This window comes from Palaemon carinicauda, chromosome 21 (assembly GCF_036898095.1).
Source record: "Palaemon carinicauda isolate YSFRI2023 chromosome 21, ASM3689809v2, whole genome shotgun sequence".
NCBI lineage: Eukaryota > Metazoa > Arthropoda > Malacostraca > Decapoda > Palaemonidae > Palaemon > Palaemon carinicauda.
The window spans coordinates 9,079,658-9,091,668 of NC_090745.1; the positions used below are offsets into that span (position 1 = coordinate 9,079,658).

The 12,011-nt window shown below is 43.3% G+C and overlaps 2 protein-coding genes across 2 annotated transcripts; one reads left to right on the plus strand and one right to left on the minus strand.

The window, feature by feature from the left end:
* Positions 1 to 780: 780 nt before the first annotated feature.
* Positions 781 to 4,347, plus strand: LOC137615536 (serine-aspartate repeat-containing protein D-like). Its single transcript, XM_068345446.1, has 2 exons — positions 781 to 859; positions 3,980 to 4,347. Exons 1-2 carry the CDS (start codon positions 781 to 783, stop codon positions 4,345 to 4,347), a joined length of 447 nt encoding a protein of 148 aa, XP_068201547.1.
* Positions 4,348 to 7,426: 3,079 nt separating this feature from the next.
* Positions 7,427 to 10,477, minus strand: LOC137615537 (repetin-like). The gene is made up of 2 exons (XM_068345447.1): positions 10,400 to 10,477; positions 7,427 to 8,431 (listed from the first exon to the last, which is right to left on the minus strand). The coding sequence occupies exons 1-2, from the start codon at positions 10,475 to 10,477 to the stop codon at positions 7,427 to 7,429; spliced, it is 1,083 nt and encodes a 360-aa protein (XP_068201548.1).
* Positions 10,478 to 12,011: the final 1,534 nt, after the last annotated feature.

A 12,011-nucleotide genomic window follows, 5' to 3' on the forward strand; every position in this document is an offset into this window, starting at 1 on the left:
ATTCTCCTTTTCATTCTGCCATAGATGTCGAGCGAGATTCTCCTTTTCATTCTGCCCTAGATGTCAAGCGAGATTCTCCTTTTAAATCTGCCACAGATGTCGAGCGAGATTCTCCTTTTCATTCCGCCACAGATGTCGAGCGAGATTCTCCTTTTCACTCGGCCATAGATGTCAAGCAAGATTCTCCTTTTTATTCTACCATAGATGTCGAGCAAGATTCTCCTTTTCATTCTACCACAGATGTCGAGCAAGATTCTCCTTTTCATTCTGCCACAGATGTTGAGCGAGATACTCCTTTTCATTCTGCCACAAATGTCTAGCGAGATTCTCCTTTTCCTTCTGCCATATATGTCGAGCGAGATTCTCCTTTTCATTATGCCATAGATGTCGAGCAATATTCTCATTTTCATTCTGCCACAGATGTCGAGCGAGATTATCCTTTTCATTCAGCCATAGATGTCGAGCGAGATTATCCTTTTCATTCTCTCATAAATGTTGAGCGAGATTCTCCTTTTCATTATGCCATAGATGTCAAGCAAGATTCTCCTTTTCATTCTGCCACATATGTCAAGTGAGATTCTCCTTTCCATTCTACCATAGATGTCAAGCGAGATTCTCATTCTCATTCTGCCACAGATGTCGAGCGAGATTCTTCTTTTCATTCTGCATCAGATGTCGAGAGATATTCTCCTTTACATTCTGCCACAGATGTTGAGTGAGATTCTCATTTTCATTCTGCTATAGATGTCGAGCGAGATTCTCCTTTTCATTCTGCCACAGATGTCGAGCGAGATTCTCCTTTTCATTCTGCAACAGATGTCAAGAGATAATCTCGTTTTCATTCTGCCACAGATGTTGAGTGAGATTCTCCATTTCATTCTGCCATAGATGTCGAGCGAGATTCTTCTTTTCATTGTGCCACAAATGTCAAGCGAGATACTCCTTTTCATTCTGCCACAGATGTAAAGCGAGATTCTCCTTTCATTCTGCCCTAGATGTCGAGTGAGATTCTCCTTTTCATTCTGCCATAGATGTCGAGCAAGATTCTCCTTTTTATTCTGCCAAAGATGTCGAGCGAGATTCTCCTTTTCATTCTGCCATAGATGTCGAGCGAGAATCTCCTTTTCATTCTGCCATAGATGTCGAGCGAGATTCTCCTTTTCACTCTGCCACAGATGTCGAGCGTGATTCTCATTTTCATTCTGCCACAGATGTCGAGCGAGATTCTCCTTTTCATTCACCCACAGATGTCGAGCGAGATTCTCCTTTTCATTCTGCCATAGATGTGTAGCGAGATTCTCCTTTTCATTCTGCCATAGATGTCAAGCGAGATTCTCCTTTTCATTCTGCCATAGATGTCGAGCGAGGTTATTTTTTTCATTCTGCCATAGATGTCGAGCGAGATTCTCCTTTTCATTCTGGCATACATGTCAAGCGAGATTCTCCTTTTCATTCTGCCACAGATGTCGAGCGAGATTCTCCTTTTCATTCTGCATAGATGTCGAGCAAGATTCTCCTTTTCATTCTGCTATAGATGTCGAGCGAGATTCTCCTTTTCATTCTGCCATAGATGTCACGCGAGATTCTCCTTTTCATTCTGCCACAGATGTCTAGCGAGATTCTCCTTTTCATTTTGCCACAGATGTCGAGCGAGATTCTCCTTTTCCTTCTGCCATAGATGTCGAGCGAGATTCTCCTTTTCATTCTGCCATAGATGTCGAGCGAGATTCTCCTTTTCATTCTGCCATAGATGTAGAGCGAGATTCTCCTTTTCATACTGCCATAGATGTCGAGCGAGATTCTCCTTTCCCTTCTGCCATAGATATCGAGCGAGATTCACCTTTTCATTCTGCCATAGATGTGTAGCGAGAATCTCCTTTTCATTCTGTCATAGATGTCGAGCGAGACTCTCCTTTTCATTCTGCCACAAATGTCGAGCGAGATTCTCCTTTTCATTCTGCCACAGATGTCGAGCGAGATTCTCCTTTTCATTCTGCCATAGATGTCGAGCGAGATTCTCCTTTTCATTCTGCCAGAGATGTTGAGCGAGATTCTCCTTTTCATTCTGCCATAGATGTCAAGCGAGATTCTCCTTTTTATTCTGCTAAAGATGTCTAGCGAGATTCTCCTTTTCATTCTGCCATAGATGTCGAGCGAGTTTCCCCTTTCATTCTGCCATAGATGTCGAGCGAGATTCTCCTTTTCATTCTGCCATAGATGTCGAGCGAGATTCTCCTTTTTATACTGCCATAGATGTCGAGCGAGTTTCTCCTTTTCATTCTGCCATAGATGTCGAGCGAGATTCTCCTTTTCATTCTGCCATAGATGTCGAGCGAGATTCTCCTTTTCATTCTGCCATAGATGTCGAGCGAGATTCTCCTTTTCATTTTGCCACAGATGTCGAGCGAGATTCTCCTTTTCATTCTGCCACAGATGTCGAGCGAGATTCTCCTTTTCATTCTGCCATAGATTTCGAGCGAGATTCTCCTTTTCATTCTGCCACAGATGTCTAGCGAAATTCTCCTTTTCATTTTGCCACAGATGTCGAGCGAGATTCTCCTTTTCATTCTGCCATAGATGTCGAGCGAGATTCTCCTTTTCATTCTGCCATAGATGTCGAGCGAGATTCTCCTTTTCATTCTGCCATAGATGTAGAGCGAGATTCTCCTTTTCATTCTGCCATAGATGTCGAGCGAGATTCTCCTTTTACTTCTGCCATATATATCGAGCGAGATTCACCTTTTCATTCTGCTATAGATGTGTAGCGAGAATCTCCTTTTCATTCTGCCATAGATGTCGAGCGAGATTCTCCTTTTCATTCTGCCACAAATGTCGAGCGAGATTCTCCTTTTCATTCTTCCATAGATGTCGAGCGAGATTTTCCTTTTCATTCTGCTATAGATGTGTAGCGAGATTCTCCTTTTCATTCTGCCATAGATGTCTAGCGAGATTCTCCTTTTCATTCTGCCATAGATGGTGAGAGAGATTCTCCTTTCCATTCTGCCATAGATGTCGAACGAGATTCTCCTTTTCATTCTGCCACAGATGTCGAGCGAGATTCTCCTTTTCCTTTTGCCATAGATGTCAAGCGAGATTCTCCTTTTCATTTTGCCATAGATGTCGAGCGAGATTCTCTTTTTCATTCTGCCATAGACGTCAAGCGAGAATCACATTTTCATTCTGCCATAGATGTCGAGCGAGATTCTCCTTTTCATTCTGCCATACATGTCGAGCGAGATTCTCATATTCATTTTGCCATAGATGTCGAGCGAGATTCTCCTTTTCATTCTACCATAAATGTGTAGCGAGAATCTCGTTTCCATTCTGCCATACATGTCGAGCGAGATTCTTCTTTTCATTCTGCCCTAGATGTTGAGCGAGATTCTCCTTTTCAATCTGCCACATATGTCGAGCAAGATTCTCCTTATCATTCTGCCATAGATGTCGAGCGAGATTCTCCTTTTCAATCTGCAATAGATGTCGAGCGAGTTTCTCCTTTTCATTCTGCCATAGATGTCGAGCGAGATTCTCCTTTTCATTCTGCCACATATGTCGAGCGAGATTCTCCTTTTCATTCTGCCCTAGATGTCGAGCGAGATTCTCCTTTTCATTCTGCATAGATGTCGAGCGAGATTCTCCTTTTCATTCAGCCATATATGTCACGCGAGATTCTCCTTTTCACTCTGCCATAGATGTCGAGCGAGATTCTCCTTTTCATTCTGACATAGATGTCGAGCGAGATTCTCCTTTTCATTTTGCCATAGATGTCAAGTGAGATTCTCCTTTTCATTGTGACACAAATGTCAAGCGAGATTCTCCTTTTCATTCTGACACAGATGACAAACGAGATTCTCCTCTTCATTCTGCCATAGATGTCGAGTGAGATTCTCCTTTTCATTTTGCCATGGATGTCAACGAGATTCTCCTTTTCATTCTGCCATAAATGTCGAGTGATATTCTCCTTTTCATTATGCCACAGATGTCAAGCGAGATTCACCTTTTCATTCTGCCATAGATGTTGAGCGAGATTCTCCTTTTCATTCTGCCATAGATGTCAAGCGAGATTCTCCTTTTCATTCTGCCCTAGATGTCAAGCGAGATTCTCCTTTTAAATCTGCCACAGATGTCGAGCGAGATTCTCCTTTTCATTCCGCCACAGATGTCGAGCGAGATTCTCCTTTTCACTCGGCCATAGATGTCAAGCAAGATTCTCCTTTTTATTCTACCATAGATGTCGAGCAAGATTCTCCTTTTCATTCTACCACAGATGTCGAGCAAGATTCTCCTTTTCATTCTGCCACAGATGTTGAGCGAGATACTCCTTTTCATTCTGCCACAAATGTCTAGCGAGATTCTCCTTTTCCTTCTGCCATATATGTCGAGCGAGATTCTCCTTTTCATTATGCCATAGATGTCGAGCAATATTCTCATTTTCATTCTGCCACAGATGTCGAGCGAGATTATCCTTTTCATTCAGCCATAGATGTCGAGCGAGATTATCCTTTTCATTCTCTCATAAATGTTGAGCGAGATTCTCCTTTTCATTATGCCATAGATGTCAAGCAAGATTCTCCTTTTCATTCTGCCACATATGTCAAGTGAGATTCTCCTTTCCATTCTACCATAGATGTCAAGCGAGATTCTCATTCTCATTCTGCCACAGATGTCGAGCGAGATTCTTCTTTTCATTCTGCATCAGATGTCGAGAGATATTCTCCTTTACATTCTGCCACAGATGTTGAGTGAGATTCTCATTTTCATTCTGCTATAGATGTCGAGCGAGATTCTCCTTTTCATTCTGCCACAGATGTCGAGCGAGATTCTCCTTTTCATTCTGCAACAGATGTCAAGAGATAATCTCGTTTTCATTCTGCCACAGATGTTGAGTGAGATTCTCCATTTCATTCTGCCATAGATGTCGAGCGAGATTCTTCTTTTCATTGTGCCACAAATGTCAAGCGAGATACTCCTTTTCATTCTGCCACAGATGTAAAGCGAGATTCTCCTTTCATTCTGCCCTAGATGTCGAGTGAGATTCTCCTTTTCATTCTGCCATAGATGTCGAGCAAGATTCTCCTTTTTATTCTGCCAAAGATGTCGAGCGAGATTCTCCTTTTCATTCTGCCATAGATGTCGAGCGAGAATCTCCTTTTCATTCTGCCATAGATGTCGAGCGAGATTCTCCTTTTCACTCTGCCACAGATGTCGAGCGTGATTCTCATTTTCATTCTGCCACAGATGTCGAGCGAGATTCTCCTTTTCATTCACCCACAGATGTCGAGCGAGATTCTCCTTTTCATTCTGCCATAGATGTGTAGCGAGATTCTCCTTTTCATTCTGCCATAGATGTCAAGCGAGATTCTCCTTTTCATTCTGCCATAGATGTCGAGCGAGGTTATTTTTTTCATTCTGCCATAGATGTCGAGCGAGATTCTCCTTTTCATTCTGGCATACATGTCAAGTGAGATTCTCCTTTTCATTCTGCCACAGATGTCGAGCGAGATTCTCCTTTTCATTCTGCATAGATGTCGAGCAAGATTCTCCTTTTCATTCTGCTATAGATGTCGAGCGAGATTCTCCTTTTCATTCTGCCATAGATGTCACGCGAGATTCTCCTTTTCATTCTGCCACAGATGTCTAGCGAGATTCTCCTTTTCATTTTGCCACAGATGTCGAGCGAGATTCTCCTTTTCCTTCTGCCATAGATGTCTAGCGAGAATCTCCTTTTCATTCTGTCATAGATGTCGAGCGAGATTCTCCTTTTCATTCTGCCACAAATGTCGAGCGAGATTCTCCTTTTCATTCTGCCACAGATGTCGAGCGAGATTCTCCTTTTCATTCTGCCATAGATGTCGAGCGAGATTCTCCTTTTCATTCTGCCAGAGATGTTGAGCGAGATTCTCCTTTTCATTCTGCCATAGATGTCAAGCGAGATTCTCCTTTTTATTCTGCTAAAGATGTCTAGCGAGATTCTCCTTTTCATTCTGCCATAGATGTCGAGCGAGTTTCCCCTTTCATTCTGCCATAGATGTCGAGCGAGATTCTCCTTTTCATTCTGCCATAGATGTCGAGCGAGATTCTCCTTTTTATACTGCCATAGATGTCGAGCGAGTTTCTCCTTTTCATTCTGCCATAGATGTCGAGCGAGATTCTCCTTTTCATTCTGCCATAGATGTCGAGCGAGATTCTCCTTTTCATTCTGCCATAGATGTCGAGCGAGATTCTCCTTTTCATTTTGCCACAGATGTCGAGCGAGATTCTCCTTTTCATTCTGCCACAGATGTCGAGCGAGATTCTCCTTTTCATTCTGCCATAGATTTCGAGCGAGATTCTCCTTTTCATTCTGCCACAGATGTCTAGCGAAATTCTCCTTTTCATTTTGCCACAGATGTCGAGCGAGATTCTCCTTTTCATTCTGCCATAGATGTCGAGCGAGATTCTCCTTTTCATTCTGCCATAGATGTCGAGCGAGATTCTCCTTTTCATTCTGCCATAGATGTAGAGCGAGATTCTCCTTTTCATTCTGCCATAGATGTCGAGCGAGATTCTCCTTTTACTTCTGCCATATATATCGAGCGAGATTCACCTTTTCATTCTGCTATAGATGTGTAGCGAGAATCTCCTTTTCATTCTGCCATAGATGTCGAGCGAGATTCTCCTTTTCATTCTGCCACAAATGTCGAGCGAGATTCTCCTTTTCATTCTACCACAGATGTCGAGCGAGATTCTCCTTTTCATTCTGCCATAGATGTTGAGCGAGATTCTCCTTTTCATTCTGCCATAGATGTAGAGCGAGATTCTCCTTTTCATTCTGCCATAGATGTCGAGCGAGATTCTCCTTTTCCTTCTGCCATATATATCGAGCGAGATTCACCTTTTCATTCTGCCATAGATGTGTAGCGAGAATCTCCTTTTCATTCTGCCATAGATGTCGAGCGAGATTCTCCTTTTCATTCTGCCATAGATGTCGAGCGAGATTCTCCTTTTCATTCTGCCACAGATGTCTAGCGAGATTCTCCTTTTCGTTCTGCCACCGATGTCGAGCGAGATTCTCCTTTTCATTCTGCCATAGATGTCGAGCGAGATTCTCCTTTTCATTCTGCCATAGATGTCGAGCGAGATTCTCCTTTTCATTCTGCCAAAGATGTCTAGCAAGATTCTCCTTTTCATTCTGCCATAGATGTCGAGCGAGATTCTCCTTTTCCTTCTGCCATAGATGTCGAGCGAGATTCTCCTTTTCCTTCTGCCATAGATGTCGAGTGAGATTCTCCTTTTCATTCTGCCACAGATGTCGAGCGAGATTCTCCTTTTCATTCTGCCACAGATGTCGAGCGAGATTCTTCTATTCCTTCTGCCATAGATGTCGAGCGAGATTCTCCTTTTCATTCTGCCACAGATGTCTAGCGAGATTCCCCTTTTCAATTTGTCACAGATGTCGAGCGAGATTCTCCTTTTCATTCTGCCATAGATGTCGAGCGAGATTCTCCTTTTCATTCTGCCATAGATGTCGAGCGAGATTCTCCTTTTCATTCTGCCAAAGATGTAAAGCGAGATTCTCCTTTTCATTCTGCCATAGATGTCGAGCAAGATTCTCCTTTTCCTTCTGCCATAGATATCGAGCGAGATCCACCTTTTCATTCTGCCATAGATGTGTAGCGAGAATCTCCTTTTCATTCTGCCATAGATGTCGAGCGAGATTCTCCTTTTCATTCTGCCAAAGATGTCTAGCGAGATTCTCCTTTTCATTCTGCCATAGATGTCGAGCGAGATTCTCCTTTTCATTCTGCCATAGATGTCGAGCGAGATTCTTTTTTTCATTCTGCCATAGATGTCGAGCGAGATTCTCCTTTTCATTCTGCCAAAGATGTCTAGCGAGATTCTCCTTTTCATTCTGCCATAGATGTCGAGCGAGATTCTCCTTTTCATTCTGCCATAGATGTAGAGCGAGATTCTCCTTTTCATTCTGCCATAGATGTCGAGAGAGATTCTCCTTTTCCTTCAGCCATAGATATCGAGCGAGATTCACCTTTTCATTCTGCCATAGATGTCGAGCGAGAATCTCCTTTTCATTCTGCCATAGATGTCGAGCGAGATTCTCCTTTTCATTCTGCCACAAATGTCGAGCGAGATTCTCCTTTTCATTCTGCCACAGATGTCGAGTGAGATTCTCCTTTTCGTTTTGCCACCGATGTCGAGCGAGATTCTCCTTTTCATTCTGCCATAGATGTCGAGCGAGATTCTCTTTTTCATTCTGCCATAGATGTCGAGCGAGATTCTCCTTTTCATTCTGCCAAAGATGTCTAGCAAGATTCTCCTTTTCATTCTGCCATAGATGTCGAGCGAGATTCTCCTTTTCATTCTGCCATAGATGTTGAGCCAGATTCTCCTTTTCCTTCTGCCATAGATGTCGAGCGAGATTCTCCTTTTCATTCTGCCACAGATGTCAAGCGAGATTCTCCTTTTCATTCTGCCACAGATGTCGAGTGAGGTTCTCCTTTTCGTTCTGCCATAGATGTCGAGCTAGATTCTCCTTTTCATTCTGCCACAGATGTCTAGCGAAATTCCCCTTTTCAATTTGTCACAGATGTCGAGCGAGATTCTCCTTTTCATTCTGCCATAGATGTCGAGCGAGATTCTCCTTTTCATTCTGCCATAGATGTCTAGCAAGATTCTCCTTTTCATTCTGCCATAGATGTAGAGCGAAATTCTCCTTTTCATTCTGTCATAGATGTCAAGCGAGGTTCTCCTTTTCCTTCTGCCATAGATATCGAGCGAGATCTACCTTTTAATTCTGCCATAGATGTGTAGCGAGAATCTCCTTTTCATTCTGCCATAGATGTCGAGCGAGATTATCCTTTTCATTCTGCCACAAATGTCGAGCGAGATTCTCCTTTTCATTCTGGCACAGAAGTCGAGCGAGATTCTCCTTTTCATTCTGCCATAGATGTCGAGCGAGATTCTTCTTTTCATTCTGCCATAGATGTCGAGCGAGATTCTCCTTTTCATTCTGCCAAAGATGTCTAGCGAGATTCTCCTTTTCATTCTGCCATAGATGTCGAGCGAGTTTCTCCTTTTCATTCTGCCATAGATGTCGAGCGAGATTCTCCTTTTCATTCTGCCATAGATGTCGAGCGAGATTCTCCTTTTCATTCTGCCATAGATGTCGAGTGAGTTTCTCCTTTTCATTCTGCCATAGATGTCGAGCGAGATTCTCCTTTTCATTCTGCCATAGATGTTGAGCGAGATTCCCCTTTTCCTTCTGCCATAGATGTCACGCGAGATTCTCCTTTTCATTCTGCCATAGATGTCGAGCGAGATTCTCCTTTTCATTCTGCCACAGATGTGGAGCGAGATTCTCCTTTTCATTCTGCCATAGATTTCGAGCGAGATTCTCCTTTTCATTCTGCCATAGATGTCGAGCGAGATTCTCCTTTTCATTCTGCCAAAGATGTCTAGTGAGATTCTCCTTTTCATTCTGCATAGATGTCGAGCGAGTTTCTCCTTTTCATTCTGCCATAGATGTCGAGCGAGATTCTCCTTTTCATTCTGCCATAGATGTCGAGCGATTTTCTCCTTTTCATTCTGCCATAGATGTCGAGCGAGTTTCTCCTTTTCATTCTGCCATAGATGTTGAGCGAGATTCTCCTTTTCATTTTGCCATAGATGTCGAGCGAGACCCTCCTTTTCATTCTGCCATAGATGTCGAGCAAGTTTCTCTTTTCATTCTGCCATAGATGTCGAGCGAGATTCTCCTTTTCATTTTGCCATAGATGTCGAGCGAGACCCTCCTTTTCATTCTGCCATAGATGTCGAGCGAGTTTCTCCTTTTCATTCTGCCATAGATGTCGAGCGAGTTTCTCCTTTTCATTCTGCCATAGATGTTGAGCGAGATTCTCCTTTTCATTTTGCCACAGATGTCGAGCGAGATTCTCCTTTTCATTCTGCCATAGATTTCGAGCGAGATTCTCCTTTTCATTCTGCCATAGATGTCGAGCGAGATTCTCCTTTTCATTCTGCCAAGATGTCTAGCGAGATTCTCCTTTTCATTCTGCCACAGATGTCGAGCGAGATACTCCTTTTCATTCTGCCACAGACGTCGAGCGAGATTCTCCTTTTCCTTCTGCCATAGATGTCGAGCGAGATTCTCCTTTTCATTCTGCCACAGATGTCTAGCGAGATTCCCCTTTTCATTCTGCACAGATGTCGAGCGAGATTCTCCTTTTCATTCTGCCATATATGTCGAGCGAGATTCTCCTTTTCATTCTGCCATAGATGTCGAGCGAGATTCTCCTTTTCATTCTGCCAGAGATGTAGAGCGAGATTCTCCTTTTCATTCTGCCATAGATGTCGAGCGAGATTCTCCTTTTCATTCTGCCATAGATATCGAGCGAGATCTCACCTTTTCATTCTGCCATAGGTGTGAGCGAGATCTCCTTTTCATTCTGCCATAGATGTCGAGCGAGATTCTCTTTTTCATTCTGCCACAAATGTCGAGCGAGATTCTCCTTTTCATTCTGCCACAGATGTCGAGCGAGATTCTCCTTTTCATTCTGCCATAGATGTCGAGCGAGATTCTTTTTTTCATTCTGCCATAGATGTCGAGCGAGATTCTCCTTTTCATTCTGCCAAAGATGTCTAGCGAGATTCTCCTTTTCATTCTGCCATAGATGTCGAGCGAGTTTCTCCTTTTCATTCTGCCAAAGATGTCGAGCGAGATTCTCCTTTTCATTCTGCCATAGATGTCGAGCGAGATTCTCCTTTTCATTCTGCCATGATGTGTAGCGAGATCTCCTTTTCATTCTGCCATAGATGTCGAGCGAGATTCTCCTTTTCATTCTGCCATAGATGTTGAGCGAGATTCTCCTTTTCATTCTGCCATAGATGTCGAGCGAGATTCTCCTTTTCATTCTGCCACAGATGTCGAGCGAGATTCTCCTTTTCATTCTGCCACAGATGTTCGAGCGAGGTTCTCCTTTTCATTCTGCCATAGATGTCGAGCTAGATTCTCCTTTTCATTCTGCCACAGATGTCTAGCGAGATTCTCCTTTTCAATTCTGCACAGATGTCGAGCGAGATTCTCCTTTTCATTCTGCCATAGATGTCGAGCGAGATTCTCCTTTTCCTTCTGCCATAGATGTCTAGCAGATTCTCCTTTTCATTCTGCCATAGATGTAGAGCGAGATTCTCCTTTTCATTCTGCCATAGATGTCGAGCGAGGTTCTCCTTTTCCTTCTGCCATAGATATCGAGCGAGATCTCCTTTTCATTCTGCCATAGATGTGTAGCGAGATTCTCCTTTTCATTCTGCCATAGATGTCGAGCGAGATTCTCCTTTTCATTCTGCCACAAATGTCGAGCGAGATTCTCCTTTTCATTCTGCCACAGAAGTCGAGCGAGATTCTCCTTTTCATTCTGCCATAGATGTCGAGCGAGATTCTCCTTTTCATTCTGCCATAGATGTCGAGCGAGATTCTCCTTTTCATTCTGCCAAAGATGTCGAGCGAGATTCTCCTTTTCATTCTGCCATAGATGTCGAGCGAGTTTCTCCTTTTCATTCTGCCATAGATGTCGAGCGAGATTCTCCTTTTCATTCTGCCATAGATGTCGAGCGAGATTCTCCTTTTCATTCTTGCCATAGATGTCGAGCGAGTTTCTCCTTTTCATTCTGCCATAGATGTCGAGCGAGATTCTCCTTTTCATTCTTCCATAGATGTCGAGCGAGATTCTCCTTTTTCTTCTGCCATAGATGTCGAGCGAGATTCTCCTTTTTATTCTGCCACAGATGTCGAGCGAGATTCTCCTTTTCATTCTGCCACAGATGTCGAGCGAGATTCTCCTTTTCATTCTGCCATAGATGTTCGAGCGAGATTCTCCTTTTCATTCTGCCATAGATGTCGAGCGAGATTCTCCTTTTCATTCTGCCAAAGATGTCGAGCGAGATTCTCCTTTTCATTCTGCCATAGATGTCGAGCGAGTTTCTCCTTTTCATTCTGCCATAGATGTCGAGCGAGA